Source organism: Tamandua tetradactyla, chromosome 8, assembly GCF_023851605.1.
Source record: "Tamandua tetradactyla isolate mTamTet1 chromosome 8, mTamTet1.pri, whole genome shotgun sequence".
Classification (NCBI taxonomy): domain Eukaryota; kingdom Metazoa; phylum Chordata; class Mammalia; order Pilosa; family Myrmecophagidae; genus Tamandua; species Tamandua tetradactyla.
In genome coordinates this window covers 60,967,960-60,986,633 of record NC_135334.1, presented here as the reverse complement: position 1 = coordinate 60,986,633, position 18,674 = coordinate 60,967,960, and the positions used below count along the sequence as shown (strand labels likewise).

The following is an 18,674-nucleotide window of genomic DNA, read 5'->3' as shown; positions in this document are numbered from 1 at the left end:
CATCTCAACAGTTTCAGGTACTTCCCTCCAGCCACTCCAAGATACCATAAACTAAAAAGGGATAGCTATATAATACATACAAATAACCTCCAGGATAACCTCTCAACTCTGCATAACAAATTTTAAATGTCATAATCAGTAAGTGGTAAGGATTCTTTGTAAGGTAGAATTATAAGCAATTTTTATCATCTTCTTTATACTTTTCTAAATTTTCCCACTTTTCTACAATGAAAATATGTTACTTTAATAAATGTATAAAATAATAAAAGTAGTTTTTTGGGGGAAGAATTAAAATCCTAAGGAGAAAACCTGATAGAAATCCATTTACATCTACAAATTTTATTATATATATATATATATATATCTTTCCCCCCCTCCCCACCGGGTTACTGAACCTTTCATGAGATATAATGGGGAAAAAAAATCAACATTAGAGTTGTTAGACCAAACCTCTTTTCCAAGCCATTTGTAGTATGGTTGTTAAGATGGCATTCAATCAAAATAAGAGAGAAACAGCGAATTCAACAATAATCAGGAGCAAGTGGAAAATTAGCTCAGGGGGAACAGCACTGAGAAGGTTCCTTAGGGGGAAATGATGTGCAGTTGAATAAATGAATGTCTCCTGACAAGACCGGATAGAGTCACAGAGTCTCAGGGTTGGGAAGGTCCTGAAATCACATCGTTCTACACTCCAGGCCAAAGCTTGGGCCCAGTTTATATTTCCTGCCAAGACATCTTCTATCACTGGAATCACCTGAAGAACTAATAAGCAAATACAGATTTCCAGGACCTATTCCAGATGCACTGAATCAGAATCTTAGCTGTGTTGGGGTGTGGACAGAGAGTAGGTATATTTAATACAAATATTACGCTTGTATAATGTTCTCTTGGTTTGAAAAACTTTGCTTTTGCTCCCTGCCCTCCCATGCAGTTCAAACTACCTCTAACTATTAAAGGTAAAAATGAACTAATTTCACTTTCCTGCAGCTTCCTTTCCTCTACTCCATTTCTATCCTATAGGGCCACATTCAACAAGATGGCTCTTCTTCTAGAGAACAGCCTGCAGACAGCTCTGATTATTTAAATGGAAGCAAACCAGAAGGCATGCTGTTTTGCCATTATCTGAAGTAAATGGAATTGGCGAAACAGTGAATAGGAACAAACTAGTGCTGACTCACTACTCTGAATAAATGAACTTTCAAAAAACACTACAAGCTATGGTACAAAGTCAGAATTTCCCTCACAAAGCAATGTTAGGCAATGATCCAGAAGCCAGAGACCCAGAGAACAAGCAGTGTGAACTCTCTGCTGGCAGCAGATCCATCGGCATGGAGAGCTGGGGGGGTGGGGGGCTAGGGGGGTGGGGAATGGGGGTGGGGGGAGCTGCCTGGAGTTGAGGCTGCTTTGCAGTACTCCTCCCCACCAGGGGTGAGGGGGCTGCCTCAGACTGATCTGCCTGCTGCCCACTGCCCACCCTGCCCAGGCTGTTTGGTTACAGGCCGAGAGAGATGGGGAGATGACTTCACACAGAGCTGTTCTTGGCTATAACTCCCAACTTTCCTCTATAGTTTGTATTAGTACAATCACTGGATCACTTTGGTGTTGGCAGCACTTGAATGCCTGCCTTCATTCAGGACTATTTACAGAGGTATTTGGGGTGCTGGATGTGAAGATAAGGGCCATTTAGAGAAACCCGGTGCTCAAGAAGAGCGATGACTGCTTTGAACAAGCATCATTCCTGACTTTGATTTCAAACCATATTTATTTTCTAGGGCACAGAAAATAATCTCTATTTCTTTGGTAACATCTTGGGGCCAAAAAGACACTCATGGGAAGGAAAGTTTCTCTCTGGTGGTGATGATTAGAAGCCACTGGGACAGATGAAGGTGACTATTCCCGTGCATTTTCCTGTCTTTCAGAAACAGAGTTTAAGAGATGCTCGGAGAAGAAGGAGTATGACACTTTTCACTTAGGGGACACGCAGACAGAAGCAAACATCCAAGTGAGAGCTGGGAGTTGGAAGAGTGGGCTGCGAAGCAACAGTAAATGAAACAGTAAAAAAAAAACAATTGTAAACCCAGTCCTAAAATTTCCAGATGTCTGACAGTTTATAGCCTAAGCATCTGAATTTGGGAGGGAGGTTTTCAGGTTTTCCATCAATATTTACAGGCATTACAGCCAGGATCTTAGTCTAGTCTAGTAAATCATCTACTTTATTTGGCTTTCACCTTGACCTTTCTATAAAATTCTCTGGCAAATGTTGAACCTCCGGAATTGCTCTTTGAATTTCCAAGCCAGCAACCAAGCTGATAAGCCTAACAAACATGTGTATTAACATGTGAATGCCTGTAAAGGTTTTAGGAAGGCTGTATGAACAGAACCTTTTTCTTTCCTTATACCTTGTCACAATCACCAATTTTGGTAAAACTCTAATTTGAAGAGAATGAGAATTTTTAATTTGTATCACCTGTCACCACTGACAAGTTTCTTGCAGATTGACTATCTCACTTAAAAAGCTCTTTTGTGAATACTCTCTCTCATATCCCTCTTACTGCATCTCTACTCCCTGGATAGCTGTAAAGCAAATATTCAGAAAATCAAAAGACATTATTACCTCCGCTTACTCGGGATGACCCCCATCTCCTCACTGTCTCCGTCCAGCATGACTCTCCTGGCTTGCCACCATTCATCATCAGATGCATTGATGACATGGAGAATATCTCCATATTTAAAACTAAGTCCTTGACTTGGCAGCCCACTGTCCTTGCTCTTGTCATAGTCAAACATGGCTCTGGAAGAAACAACAAAAGAGAACATTGTTAGGAGTCTCTGGCAGCATAGAGTAGGAATCATGGTATCAAACATTCACTCTGCCCTGAGAGCTCATCATCTATCTACTTGACACCAATTTCCTGGATTGACTCCCTGGCTCCCAGGCCACATGCCTACTTTGGTCACAAATCAAGGTTGGCTTTTGCTTCTCCTTGATGGTGCAATTACAGCCTATAGCTCCCAAAGCTGTAACTGAGAAGTTAGGATTTAACAAATGATTATGACAACTGAATCAATATATAGATATTCTTTTTTACTTTCTGGTATATTAAGTAGACAGAAGGAAAGACCTGAAGTCTCTGAACTATAATCCAGTTGCCTTGATCTCTCATAAGATTGTAGAAGCCTTTATCTTGTGCCCTTGTGACTGTAAAAAGTTGGTGCTCCTTTTCTGTTGTTTTACTTTAGAAACTTGTAATCACAAGGGCAACCTCTCTAATACTAATGGAAGAACTTGAATATGCTCAAAACTAACCACGAACTTGGTTCCAGCACAGTTTCACACCTTTACATTTGTAAATTGTTTCTACAAACCATGAACTTGGTTCCAGAACAATTTCACTCCTTTACATTTGTAAATTGTTTCTACTTATACTTGCTATTGAAACGATAATAACCCCATTTCCCCACCTTTCTATTTATAGTTGCTATTAAAATGGTAACGACTTCATCTCCCCTTGTTATAATTCATAAAAACCTTGAACTCCTTAGACTCCAGGAGACAGATTTTTGGGCTGATAAGCCATCTGATCTGCTTCACACCTAGCAATAGACTCTTTTTCTCTTTGAAACCCAGCGTCTCAGGAATTAGTCATTTGAGTGCATTGGGCAGAGATGCGCCTTTGTCTGATATCAAAACTGGGATACTGAATCTTTTCTTGGAGGCCATCACTTGTTACAGTGTTGAGGTGGGTGATACTAAAGGTAGTTTGTACCTACTTGAGATTTTTTCCTTTCTATTGCAATCTGATTTTAAAAAAATCACTAAAAAAAAGGGAATTGAAGAGAACAGGGGCATCATTCTGAATAAAGCATTTTGTACTATGAATGAATCCTCTCAGATGTACTGATTTATAGATCTCTTTCCCTTATAATAGAGAAAAATGGTGAAAACACAAATGTCCATCCATGGAGGATTGTGATGCATCCATTCAATGGAATGTGGAGAGTCACTGAAATCTTATGGTTGCAGAGGTTAATATGATAACAAGAACACAGGCTTAAAATGTAATAAATGAAAAAAATATGTCTATGTCATGTGTGTGTCTAGAAAGATCAAGATTGTTACAACAACAATACAGATCTCCTGTTTGCTTCCACAGAATGCTGAGCCTCCCTCTTTGTTGCACTTACTATTATAATTCTTGCTTTCTGTATCATATTTCCTCCACTAAAGAGCATTTGCTGATGCTTTATTAGGCTAAAGTACTACTGATGAGGAAGGGAGAGGGTTGGAAGTAGAATTAAAGTGATGAGTAAGACCTTAATAAGTAACATTGCCTCAAGGAGATGACAATTTGCCTCGAATCCTATACTGTCCACCACTCTTAAAAACCACTGCTGCACACATACAGCATATGATTTATGCAACATATGAGTTATATGCTGTATGTATGCAGTGGTGGCTTTTTGAGAAGCAGATTTTGCCACCTCCCTGTTTATTTCTTTTTGATTCCATTCCATGAATTTTCTTGGAATGTATGCATGGAAACTAGCTGTATCTGGGGAACAGATTTTTCTAAAATCACTGAAGACCCAGTATGGTTCTTTTCTTTTCTTTCTTCTTTTTTCCCCATGAAAGAAATGTCACATTTGCTGTCATGGCAACCAGGAACTGCTGAAGGCAGCATCAAGGGCCCTGGAATACTGCAGGAAAAGTTAAATTGTTTGCAACACAAAGATGGAATTTGGAGGCTAGTTTCACAGTCTGAGTTCTGAGAACGAATCATTTCTCCCTCCATCATCTTCATGTTTCTACCAAACGCTTCGACAAAGCCCCAACCAGGAAGAGGGGGTGGGGAGGTTAGAACACAGGGTCATAGAGGTCACTCCTTTCGCTGCCACTACTCTGGCTGTTTGCTGTCCTATAAATTAACATTCCTGATTCACAGGTGCCTTAATTTCCTCATATATATCATGGTGGTGGTGGTGGTGGTGGTGGTGGTGGTGGTGGTGGTGGTGATGATGATGATGATGATGATGATGATGATGATGATGATGATGATGATGATGATGATGATGATGATGATGATGATGATATGTTTTCATAGGGATAAAAACTTACACAAGGTACCTGGCACCCAGTGACATTCTGTAAGTATGAACTAGTTGTTGTTGTTATTGTTATCTCTTCTTTCCTTCTTTTTATACTCATAAAAATCCTTTCTATAGATTTCAGTCTATGTGAAAAAGAGTTAACATGGTTGGCCTGAGACTTCCAAGTCTGGCCTACCTGCAAGGCTGGACTTTGACTGACATCTGGGAACTTGGATTTCAGGGGGCTTCCACCATTCCCTAAGAATGGCCCACTGTGCCTAAGCTGTTTTCACTAAAAGTATGGTCTGTTCTGAACACTCGCTCCCTTCTAAGAGTCAGGAATTTTGGTATATGGTAGGCAGTGGGTCCCGATGTGACTAGCCCCTAATACATTTGTTAGGCACTGAGTCTCTAATGAGATTCTCCAAAAGACAACAGGGAATATATACCTGTTGTCTCAATTATTTGCAGGAGGAATTAAGCACATCCTGTGTGACTACTGCAAGAGGACTCTTAGAAGCTTGTGCTTAGTTTCATCTGGACTGTGCCCCTTTTTCCTTTGCTAATTTTGCTTTGTATCCTTTTGTCATAATAAATCACATAGCTGTGAGTATGATTATATGCTGAGTCCTGTGAGTCCACCTAGTGAATCATCAAACTTGTAGGTGGTCTTTTGCATCCCTGACGCACTCTATAGATTGCAAAGCATTTCCACATACACTATCTAATTTGAGACTCAATCCATACCTACGAGGAAGGTACAATAGATCTAGTACTATCCCCTTTTTAGAGATGAGGGGCATATTTAATGAGCCCACTGACTAAACTAAGAGTACACAGCTTACAGATAACCAGGGTTGGAGGTTGGGTCTCCTCATCTCAAATCTTAATTCAGTGCACTTTACCTTACCCTCCACTCAATCTGGGAGGTGGTGGTGGTGATGAGGTTAGTAGGGATGATAACTATACTGGTTACCATTACTTTGCTCTTACAAGATGGCTTGGGACTTTGTATTCATTGTCTTATTCAACCTCATGACAACCCTAAAGGTAAACATTAGTATTCTCCATTTTATAGATGAGGGAAGGTGGCTCAGGAAGTAAAGTGGCATGTCCCAGGTCATACATACACTAGTACTGGAGACTGACTATAGAACCAGGTCAGTCTGATTTCAAAATCCATGTTCCTGGCTATTTCATTACATGGTTCCATTTAACAATATGTCATCTTTTTGGTATGCTTACAACCTAGCAGTACCAAGCACCTTTCACCTCCCTACAGGGCTGGCCACCTCTTCTTCTTCTCCAAAGCTCTGAAATGTTTTTACTATTCAGTTCTTGACCCAGTATTTGTTATCCTAAAAGTCCTTGAACCTCTGGCTTGGCTCCAGGATTTTTTATATGTTAAGTGTTGGGACAGTCATGGATAGATAGGTCATCAGGAAACTGGCAGATGGTGGTTAAGAAGGCAGGCTCTAGGGTCAAATTTTCAACTGTGTGGCCTTGAGCAAATTATTCAACCTCTTTGGGCCTCAACTTTCCTTAAATATAAAATTGGGGTAAAAATAATAGCAGCTATCTCTAAGAGTTGTGGTGAGGATCATATTAAGTAATACATGTAAAGTATTGCAACATCAACTTGGCTCTAATCATTGCTCAACAAATATTAGCTATTATTACTTTAATGGTTAATCTGAAAATTGTACTAGGCTTTTCTTCAGGGGATCTGGGTCTCAACTCAGTCACTCAGTTGCTGACTTCTGGACTATGGGTATAGACATCTAAAACACCTCTAGATCCTCAAGACCCAGTAAGTGCCTGGCACAAAGTAGACACTCAACACACATCTGTGGAATAAAGTGAAATGAGAATAAATTGGAATAACCTTGGAAAACCTTTCTCTCTTAAGCCTCAGTGTTCCCACTGTAATAAGTGTTGGGGGAGGGGGCGGGTACAGACTGTTCCCTGATGTCTGCTCCAGGTCAGACATTCATTACATTGTGCTGTATTCCATTTTCAAGACTCCTTAAGGGGAAGTTTCCCAAGCTAACCCTCACCAACAGGTGTCCTCATCAAGGAGCTCAGCAATGAGCTCTTTCCATGAGCTCTATTTATCTTAGACAATCTGCTCCTCTAGGATTACACTGATTCATATTCTTCAGGTCCCTTAAAACTAAGCAATTCACACATTTCAGCAGCTCTTGGCTCCTTTGGATATTAATGGACCCTCATGTTTGGGAAAAATGCTGCAGTGCCCCATCACCTAATTTAAAAAGTGATAAGCTGTTTCTAATTTGTTTTATGTGCTAATTCATCACAGCAGCTTTTATAAAATGCCATTAAGAGTCACACTCTCCACCCAGGGTACTTTAGCAAGCCCATTAGACAAGTGGAATTAGACATGAATAATGCAAAATCACTCCTATCCCTATTGCATTTCCTGTATTTCAGCTTGTGGTGGCCCCTTGTCAACTGGGGAAGTCCAGTAAGGAAAGAGGGAAAGAGCCACTCATCCCCCACGCTATGCAACATGATTCTGAGATACCTTTTTAGGTGTCCAGCATTGTGCTAAACACTTTATATACAATGTCTCGGTTTATTGGGGAAGCAAGATAGCATAAAGTTTATATGTCAGGTTTTGGGGAGAAAGGAGACCTAGGTTTAACTTCCAACTCTGCCATTCCTACCTGTCAACTCTGGGCATGTTACTTAACCTCACTGAGTCCATTCCCTCATTTATGAAATGCAGATAATGATGGTATTTACTCAAAAGGTTGTTGTGGAGATAAAATGGGATGATGCATGTAAAATGCCCAACACAGAAGAAATTCTACTTTTTTCTTATTTCTTATAACAATCCTGCCATGTAACTGTTTTGGTTTCATAAAGGAAATGAGACTCAAAGAGCTGAAACGAGAAAAGCTAGTAAGTGACAGAATTCAGCTCAGGATGTCTGATAAGGAGCAGTATTGAGATTTTATCCCCAAGAATTTCATGAATTCATGATCACACAGAAGACACCACAGGCTAGACTACAGGAATGAAGCATGAGTAGTTTATTGAGCACACATTTTTTTCATTCAGTTCTTATAACTTTCCTGCAATGCCTACAGTAGCCCTATATCATAAATGAGGAAATTGAGAATTGGATAATTTAAGTAATATGTCCAGGATCACACCAAATATCAAGCAGTGGGGAAGGACTCAATTCAAAGCTTGAATGCCTCTTAGGCCTGTGAATTTCTTGCTATACCAAGCAGTGTACTATTTTCACAAGCTTGGTTTCCACAAGCCAGTTCCCTCTAACCAAAGAAACTCATATCCTCTACATGGGCTTAGATTGTAGTCATATTTAATGATCACGGACCATAAGAGTACTGGTACTTTCTGTGTTGCTCAGAGGATTTGGGTCTGGTTGCACCACTTTTTGGCTGGTAAAACAGAGAGGGGCAAAGGTAGAGAGAGCTTCAAGGACAGTATCACTAGGAATAAGGAAAACTACCTGACATGTCTTGTGGTCCCAGAGGATGTGGCAGGCTTCATAGTGTATCCCCCCAAATTCCCATACCTTGATCTCTAGAGCCTGTGAATATGTTGTCTTATACAACAAAAGGGGCTTGCAGACATGATTAAGATTAAGGATGTTGATATTGGGAAATTTTCCCCTATATCTGGCCCAATCTAATTACTCATTTCCTTAGAAATGGACAAGAAAGGCAGAAAAGTGGGTCAAAGAGACGTCCGTGGAGAAGACATCTCTGCCTTGAAGATGGAGGAAAGTAATTTGTTACAGTAACAGCAGAAAACAAGTACAGAGGATGGAAGCAGCACGAGTTAATACAGGACAGAGAGAGGGAAAGGACATCAGTCTGATGATCCTGTCAAAGATATCTTTGTATTAAAAAAAAAACCCTTCTAACAACAACAACCTACTGAATGCTTGTTATTAGCTAGGCCATGTGCAAAGTGCCTTCCCTTTACATACCTGCCTCTTATTGAATCCCTGCAAATATTTTGAGATACAGATGTGATTATTTCTACTTTATGGATAAGGAACTTAAGGTTTTAATTTCTTCTACTTACACTTCATCTAATTCTCACAAAAACCCTCTGAGGTAAATATTACTGTCCTTTTCAGACGAGGAAGTTGAGCAAAAAGAAGCACCATTTCCCTTCTTTGAAGCTGCGAGGCACTAAGCCTGCCCCTCTCTGGGGAAGTCCATAACTGCCTGTCTTCAGTGGGAATGCATCTCACCTCCTCTATTGGACTGGAAGCTCCTGAAGTTTGGGAGTCCTGAGGTCTAGCCTCAGCAGAAAGTCTTTGCAGATGCATTTATGAATGAATGAATGAACCAGCAAAGTATTTCCTCTGTGTTTTGAATTTGTTTAGGCTGGAGAAGACTTTGTTTCCATGATAACTTTAAGGCCCAAGAAGCAGAGTGCTTCAACTCAGTTTCTTTCTTCTCTTAAAGTTGTGGCCTTCTGCTTGATTAGAAGAGATCTGGTTCTCTCTCATCTTTATATGCAACACCAGAAAGAACAAAAGCAGCAGAAGATAAAGTCTACTCTGTCCTCCATCCCACCATACTTGGCTTGGAAGGATATGTTTGTATTCTTATTGTTAAGGTAAGTGGTTGTAGGAAGTGCAAAAAAAAAAAAAAAATGCAATGGATTGGAGGGGCACCACATTCGAGTTACTCCACCTCTTTTTAGATCAGTATCCTAGTAATCAGTGCAGCAATGTCAGCCTTAGTTTATCTATAAAATGGGATTAAGCACCCCTACACAGCATATTTGCAGATTTAATGAGATGACATGGGAAAAGTTATTTAGCACAGTAACTGGCAACCAATATAGGTTCTTTATTTCACCCTATTCCACTCTAGACATGAGTGAAGGGTTATTTCTACAAGTACTGGAAAGGGTATATAATACGGTTTCTTTTAAATGTGACAAAAGAATTATATACATAGTAAACGTTCTCAAAACATCCTCCTGCCAGGGTAATATGGGAAAGGGTGCTTAACTGCAAATAGAGGATCAAAATTTTAGTTGCTTTTATTTTAAAAATCAGAATTTCCCATTAGTTCTCTTTTTAAAAGCATTTATCCCCCTACTCATGTATTTAATAAACAGGCATATGAGTACAAAGAAGGAGGTCTGGAAGTGGAAAGAACCCTGAATGGAGTTAGGAGAGCAGGAGTCTAATTCTGGCTTCAACACAACCTCACTGTGCGACTGTAAGTTACCTTACCTTGTTTGACTTCAGCTTCTGCATAACTAACAGGTCAGTAAAAAAAAGTCCTTTAAGATGTATTTCAGCTCTCATGCTTTATGCCTTTGGCTGGCGAGACACTTTAAATGGGAAAATGAGGTAACTTTCCATGCGGCTGATATTAATATGTGTCTCATAGGGTTGTGTGGATGTTAAGTGAGAATCACTTGGCTCTGTGTCATCTCCTCCATCAGTCCCCTGAATACCTTCTTTCCCTTTCCCTACGCCCTTGCTGGGAGTTAAGTGCCTCTCCTGTTGACTCCTATATCACATTGTATTGTGATTTTTAACCTTTGTACCTACTGGTTTGTGTAAGCATTGGGGTGGGTAGTGAGTGGGGGAAGCTTCATAATCATCCTGCCCCCAGGGCTGTGTCCAGCACGGGTTTTCCCGTCTTTCTTAGGAAGTGATGAACATGCATGTGACATTCTCATAGCCCAAGCAGATCATACCAGTCCCAGGAAAGAGGGAACATGCAGCTCTGTGCAGATTACTGCTCACATCTTGAGGAACCATAACATACACAGTTTTGTGGATGAGTCATCATGTACAGAATGACTGAAGTCTAGCATGGCCAGTGTCTTGCCATACATTTCAACAATGAATTGTCCTCAGTGAAAAGGGTGGCTCAAACCACCAGCAAACCAGTCAGAGAGGTTGGGAACATATTAGTCTCTGTCAGTCCCTCCTACGAGGTCACTGACCAAGATGCCATTGTTTATTGAATGACAACTGAATACACAGTAGGCCTTACAATGTGCCAGGCACTGTGCTAGGTATTTTATAAAAATATTATCTGCAATTAAAAAGATACCCCCTAAAATGTGGGTATTACTCCCATTTTATAGAAGGGTACATTCACTACACTACATGGGTTGTCATTTAATCATTAATAACTTTATAAGGCAGACACTATACTCTAAAGACACTCTTCTCACCACACCAGACTGTTTCTCTCTCTGTTGAGAGAAAGAGGGGTTGGGGAAATGTCAATCTCCACTGATTCAAGGAATCAGGAAGTCATGTCTGTTCTAGAGATGGAACTAATTGGGCACCAACCAGAGGTCCTCGTAGGCTGGGCCTCCCTGCAGCTGTGACATTTTGATTATAATCAGGAAAGAAGCATCACTCCCAGGAGCAACCACTCTCTCTCTTTCCATTTCTCCAGAATCTCCAGTGCTCCTTATTCGCTGAAGGGCACAGTGTGAGCAAATTTCACACGTCCAGAGGCCTGCGTGTTGATTATTTCAGACAACTCTCATCATAATCTTGAGGCACTGGCCCACTACAGCGCATTCTCTCTTAGGCTGTGCTAGCAATCTGTCAGATTGGCTTCCACTCCAGTGCGGACTGACAGGTCCCCCTTCCCAGGGAAGCAGAGGCAAATCTGAAGCTGCCCAAAGGCAGGGTTTGCTGGACCATGGCAAATGATACTCTGGGTTTCAGCGTTGGGTGAGGCTGTAAAGAGTAATCATCTTAAAATCATTGCCTTTTTCTCCCAATCCATCACATGGCTACTCAGAAAATGAAATATGGGAAAGAGGAACATGGATGAGATGAACAGCTCAGGTTTTAGGACAGTTCCAAAAGTGTTTATGTCTTTGCCTTCTGTATCAGGCAATCATATCTCATTAATTGAGATATTTCAGAGCAGCTGACACAGCCCCTTCGGCAGCCTGTTATTTCTAATCTGAGCTAAAAATACAGAGCAAGCTTTGGGTCACCATAAACAGTTTTACTGCCACTTATTAGTAAACTTGCAGTGGAGAAAAAAAATCCCAATATATAATCTTATTTCTGGTGCACAATTATCATTTCAACATTTCAATTTATCTATGGAAAACACATGCAAAGATCAACACTGGATAGTCCTAGGTTCAAATAATGACTTCATCATTTAAGCAACCATGTGATTTTCAGCAAATTACTTCATATTATTTCTCTGTACCTTGGTTTCTGAATGTGCAAAAACCCTAACAGGGTTCTTATAAAAATTACTTATGTAAGAGCTATTAGAACCCAGCAGCACTCAATATTTGTTGAGTCTGAAATCCAAATTGCTTCCCTGTAAATCCCATCTGGTCTCGTCGTTGCTTGCTGGAGCCACAAATAAGTGAGCCCATTTCCTCTTTCCAAAAACACTTTATTTTAGGTGTTTACTGCCTTATAGATAATTATCAGCTACCATAGTGACTGGTTTAGAGCAGGTGCTGGACAAATTCATTTTTCTCATGAGTATATGAAAAATGGGAAGATAACCAAATAACATATCATGACAAGACATCATGGTACCCTATGATGACTCAGTATTATCACAGAGTGGTTTATCAGTGCCCTAAGGAAATTCATAGAACACAAAACCAGAATGTTAGAAATCACTTTGGCTTCTCCCAATACTGAGCTTGTTTTATTCCCTTCTTCAGAAAACTGGGTAGGGAGTGAAGGGCTGGGTTGTGGCAGGACAAGAGCTGGAATTAGGAAACATTCACCTCAAATTCTCAATACATTCATAAAGCTTCTGTATCACCTACTGAATGAAAGTAGGTGGAGAAGACAGAGGATGATTTATTACTAATCTTGATAAAAACATTGAGTTCAGAATGCAATCCAACTTCCATCCATGGAAATAAGGTGATATTCATGTAATTATTAAATATGAGATTATTTATGGAGTATGTACTATGTGCCTGGCAGTGTAGAGTCTGCTGAGGACTCAGCAGTGGACAAGAGCCTTGCTCCTTGCTGTCATGAAATGAAATATGTGGTTGGGAATATAGGTAAGGAGGTATAGTCATTCAGTCGTTCACTCAACAAATACTTATGTAACCTGTATTATGTATCAATTATGATTCTAGAAGCTTGGGATCTATCAATGAATGAAAACAGACAAAAATTTCTGCCTTCATGAAGCTTATATTCTAGTGAGAAAAGATATAGGAAAAAATAAATATAAAAAATAGGAGTTGATATTTACTACGGAAAAGGTTAAAAATAGAGCAGTGTAAGGAGGATAAAGATTCTGGGATGGGTTAGGGCTGTAGTGATAGTGAAGGCTGCTTTTTTTTTTCATTTTTTGTTAGTTTTTAAGGTTGCATTTTTTTCTTTTTTTCACATGGGCAGGCACCAGGAATCGAACCCGGGTCCTCTGGCATGGCAGGCGAGCATTCTTGCCGCTGAGCCACCGTGGCCCGCCCTTAAGGCTGCATTTTTCAATAGGGTGGTCAAGGTAGGATTCATGGCTCAAGAGATATTTGAAGCAAAGTTTGAAAGAGGTCAGGGAGTTAGCCATACAGATACCTGCGGAAAGAGTGTTCCAAGAAGAGGGAATGGCCAATGCCAACGTTCTAAATATAGTGACAATTGGTGTGAGAGGCACCACAGGAGGGATTAGCATAGGGTGCTATGGGGTCTCTGAAGGGGACCATCAAACCCTGTCAGGTGCTCAGTAAGGAGCTGATGAATAAAGGAGTGAGTCTTCCAGATTGAGCAGCAGAAAGGTGGCCAGCACACGAGCCCACCTCCCTCTCCTTTCAGGCATTCTCCTAATGGGAACCCCCTTTAAAATAATCATCATCTCACTTTCTTGAGGGGCTCAGCTTCCTTCCCTCAGCCTTTTCCCCTTTCCATCTCCCCTTGGAAGTACCTGAGAGCTGGGCCACCAAACATCTTCCCCCTCTTCTCTCAGACAGTCTTCCACAACTTATACAGTACAGATAAAAATTTTTGGCCAATAATTGTTTTTAATGAAACATTGACTGGATATAAATAACTAACATAAGTAAAACCATTCTGAACATTTCTATCCATTCTCTGAAACTCACTATTTTCTCTGGGAACCCTCTGAGCCTATCCAGAGGGGACTATCCCTTCCTTTCTCCATGCCATATTTTTACTTTATACATGGTCTTCTTACACTCAGCGAACTCTGTTTTAGTTGATTTGCCTATACGTCTCTCTTCCCTTATAGATTCCTTGGCTCCATGAGGTTTAAGATAGCGACTTATTCATTTCTGTATTCTCACGTTCAATATAGTATATGACATGGAGGAGGAGGCACTCACAAAATGAGACTAAATTGAGCTGAGCTGAATTCATAACTCAAGTTGTGTGACCTTGGGTCTCTCACTGTTTCCTTATCTTGAAAATGGGATTAAAAATATTGTTTTTCATCAATTTTAAGATGCATTTTTTTTTCATTTTCATATCCTTGAAATTAGAATATATGTACAACTGATAGCATCTTACAATCTAAAACAGTCAGCACTTTTCCCTGTTTTGGGTGACACAGTGTATCTTACAATCAGTGACAACTTGGATTCAATCAAACACAGTGGGAACCATCTCATCGACTGCTGGGAGGATTAAGAAGGTCTGGGTAAAAAGTACTCAGATCAGTACCTGGCACAGAGTAAACTATACATATATATATATATTTGCTGCTGTATATTGTGAATCACTTAGGGCTACTCCCTTTTTCTCTTTTTTCTTTGCACTTTTTTTTTTAAAACCCCTGTAGAACTCTCTGCTCAGTGACTATTTAAAAAGTGCTGACAGGATGACTACTGTGCTTCAGCCTGACTTCTGCTCAGGGAAGCTTCTGTTCAGCAGTTCTGATTAATTGAATGAAATCCCTGTAGAAAACATTCCTCATTTTTCCCAGCAGTTTAGGGAAAGAAAAAGGAATCAAAGATATCCAGAATTGTGGTGTGTACAGTTTATATGCATATTATTAGCATTTTAGTCTAATAGCACAATTTTTTAGTTTTAGTGCTCAAGTTTTCAAGCTGGGGCATTTCCCACATATTGAGCATTAAGTCATCCAACCACCAGTTGTATTTATTTATTTACTTATTATTTAATTAATTATTGAGCATCTACTACACACCACCTAATAGGATAATGGAAAATGTTTGCCAATCCTGGGGGCACTTCCAACTCTATCATTTATTTGCTTTATAACTATGGGTAAGGTTATTAAAATTCCATTTCCTCTGCTGTAAATTCCTGCCTAACAGAGTTGTTGTTGGGATTAAACAGGGTAACATATGAAGCAGGGTATCTGGCATATAGATACATGGAAAACTGTAAGAAGGAAATATACTGGCATAGGCAACTACATTCTAAGTTGACTTTTATGGGATCTGGGAATGATTTAGCCTCATTTGCATTTATATTAATATCAGTCCATGTATTTAACATTAATTCAGACCTTACTAAATGCCATGCCTCGGGCTAATGGTTTTACTGGCAGTAAATTCTAGGGAAGCTCAGAGTTGAGAATGTTTTGTGTGAGCTGGAGTGACTGGGCAATGGGCCTTGTTCTCTCCAGTGTTTCGTAAAGTTCACTTGGCTAAACATCAGTCAGTCTTGTGGGACAACTTTAAAACAGCAATGTACTCCAACTTTTAGGTACCTGAGATTACACATTTATTCTTTCAACCATATTCAATGAATATCCATTTTGTGCCAGGTCTTTTATTGGGCATTTGGGATATAGTGATGAAAAAGGAAGAAAAAGCCCCTGCCCTCATGGAGTTTAGAGGGAGGACAGATGTAGAAGGAATAACTGCCAGCATGACATACCTTAAGAAGCTGGTGAGCAAATAATCCACGAGAGTATACAGTGGAGAGAGAGGGAATCCACTGGGGAGAATGGGTCAGGAAGGCTTCCAGGAGGAGGTGATGTCTGTTCTAAAACCCAAATGATGAGTAAGTGTATGCAAAGGGAATAGCACATTCAGAGGCTCTGAAGTGGGGAATGGCATGCAGTGGACCTGAGGGAAGACCAATGTTTTATACAGCCCAAGATGAGATCACGTCACAGATAGTTCTGTGGGTCCTGTGAAGAATATCTTCCCCCACCTCAGAGCCATAAGCAGCCATAGGAAGATTTTAAACAGAAAAGTAAGATGATTAAGTTTACTTTGAAAACAAATCTTGGCTGCAGAGTGGAGAATGGATTGGTGAAGAGCAAGACTGTATGCTGAGATCCCAGGTAGTGAGCTATGGTAGTAGTTTGAATGGTTTACCAAGATAGTAGCAATAGGATGGACAGAGGTCCTAGGTATTTACTCTGGGCACTATCTGTCTGCCTCTCTCTCTCATGCCATAATCTAAGTGCAATGTTTTTTCACTTTTATTGCTAGAACAATAAAAGAAAGCTTTCACCATCAGAACAATAAAACCTCTGATTGAAGACAGGGAGGGAAATCATAGCTTCTGGCTTCTCTTCCATCCCAACTCCACAGCAGCACTAAGGACCCTCAGAAGAACCCTATGAGAACTTAAAAGAAAATTCTGGAACTGCTTCTGTCTTTTGAAACTTCCCATCACCTTTGAATTTAGCAGGGATATTTAATGCAAGCTGTAAAGAAATATTAATCCTCTAGGCTTTGCAACATGACAATATGTTTGGCCATTGTGCTTCTTGTCTTGGAGGTGAGAAATGACAGATAAACGAAACCTGCAAACAGGCTTATGTTGCTTGAACATGTTTCATCCTTGAGTTTTAGGCCTAACAGCAACTGGCAGTGGAATAATTATGACAGATGCTTAATTCCCATAAAACTTACCAAAAAAAAAAAAAAAGGTAGGCATTGGTTTTTGAAGAAATGCCTTATAGACTGCTAATTTGGGGTGGAGAAGGGAGGGCTTCCTATTTTACAGGTGGGTGAGCATCGTAACAGAATCAACTCATGAAGTTAATCAAGGTGGACTGTTTGGCAACAATGAGGCTCATTGCCTAGAACAGATTTAGATCAATTCTGGCAGGAAAGAATATCCACACAGGGCCTTTTGCAATTTCATTTAGCCAGCTAGAGAAGACGGAGTTACTGACACCAAGCTGGGGAGGACATGCAATCTATAACACAGGTTGAGAAATATGTATTTGAGTGAAGTAATTTGCTTGATAATCCACAGAGACTTGGAATTTTTAAATTCTTGTTCGAGTCATATAGCTCATGATGTCTCCGAATTGGCTCTAGTGGAAGCTGCTTACTTAGTCCAAAGTCTCCCATTGGGGTTTATGATATTTCTTTGCTCATCTCTCTTTCTCTATATTTCTCTTCCTCTCTATCATCTCTATATCTCAATTTTAGTTGCTTTCAGAGGCTGTTATATTTAATAAATCTTTTGGTAGTTTTAAGTAATTTCCACTAATGTTGTGAGGAAACTGTCAGGAATTTATTTATTTTTGTTTTTTATAATGTTGCCTTCTCTCAGTCTTTTTTTCAACAGATGATATGAAAGTAACTGTTACGTATTTTTTTAGGCAAAAAATGCTTTAGTCTACCTATTAGCTGATAAAACGAGATTCAACAGAAGGAGGATATGAGGAAGGAAACTGACAGTTTTGTGTGCCTACCATAGGGTAGTCTTTAGAATAGATATTTTATATATGCTGTCACTGAATAACAAGAGCAATGCAAACTTGTTTTTATTCCTCCATTTTATAAATAAGGAAAAAAAAAAGAACTGTGGTAGTTTGAAACTGTTTGCACTGCAAGAAAGCGTGTTCTTAACATTAATCTACACTTACAAGTGCACCTGTTGTAAGCAGGATCTTTTGATGAGGCTACTTCAGTTAAGATGTGACCCACCGCATTAAGGACGGGTCTCAATCCTCTTACTGGAGTCCTTTACAAATAGAATGAATTCAGAGAGAGAAACAGAAAGCCACAGAACAAGAAGCCAAGATTGACAAAACCAAGAAGAGAAGGGAGAAGTCAGCAGATGTAGCCATGTGCCTTGCCAAGTGATGGAGGAATCCAGTATTGCCAGCAGCCGGTCTTCAGAAAGAAAACCCCAAAACTGTAAGCTTGTAAGTTAATAGATTTCCATAGGCAAAGCCAATGCATTTCTGGGTATCTGCTTTGAGCAGCCTAGCAAACTAAAACAGAAACTTTGACAAACATTAAGAACCTCATCATGGTCACCTAGCAGGTAAGTGGCAGAACTAGAAATTAAATCCAGATCTGTTTGTCCCTCATGTCTGGACTGCTTACTGTATCTCTGCCTCTGCCGTCTTTTCTCTCAGAGAGCAGGATCACACCCTTAATTCTCAGGAGATGACTGATTAATTTAAGCTCCCACTTTCATTCAACATCCATTTGTTTGGCATACATGAATTAAATACCTACTACAAGCAAAAAAGGGTGCTAGATGCTGTGTGTGTGTGTGTATGCACATGTGTGTAAAACCTGGCCCCTTCTGTCAAGGAGATTCCTGTCTAGTGTTGGAGACAGTCACATGCACAATTAATAATAGGACGAGGTATGATGTGAGGGTCGTGTAAGAGATGATGAACAAC

General features: G+C 40.0%; 1 protein-coding gene and 2 long non-coding RNA genes across 17 annotated transcripts in view; 2 read left to right on the top strand and 1 right to left on the bottom strand.

Moving 5' to 3' along the window:
- Positions 1 to 18,674, bottom strand: part of DLG2 (discs large MAGUK scaffold protein 2) — a 2,206,106-nt gene that overhangs the window by 73,340 nt on the left and 2,114,092 nt on the right. For 14 of the 15 annotated variants that reach the window (XR_013156681.1, XM_077113416.1, XM_077113403.1 and 11 more), the window contains one exon: positions 2,615 to 2,791. Coding sequence is in view for 13 of the 15 variants with exons in the window: in XM_077113416.1 (XP_076969531.1) it covers positions 2,615 to 2,791 (177 nt within the window). In the remaining 2 variants the exon portion in view is untranslated. Of the gene's footprint in view, positions 1 to 2,614; positions 2,792 to 18,674 lie in introns of those variants that run through there. The other variant, XR_013156683.1, reaches the window with a different exon arrangement.
- Positions 4,782 to 8,937, top strand: LOC143643429 (uncharacterized). Its single transcript, XR_013156276.1, has 3 exons — positions 4,782 to 4,943; positions 5,103 to 5,145; positions 8,790 to 8,937. It is a non-coding gene; the product is annotated as an uncharacterized LOC143643429 (long non-coding RNA).
- LOC143643428 (uncharacterized) lies at positions 9,567 to 16,885 on the top strand. Its single transcript, XR_013156275.1, has 3 exons — positions 9,567 to 9,714; positions 10,225 to 10,375; positions 16,510 to 16,885. It is a non-coding gene; the product is annotated as an uncharacterized LOC143643428 (long non-coding RNA).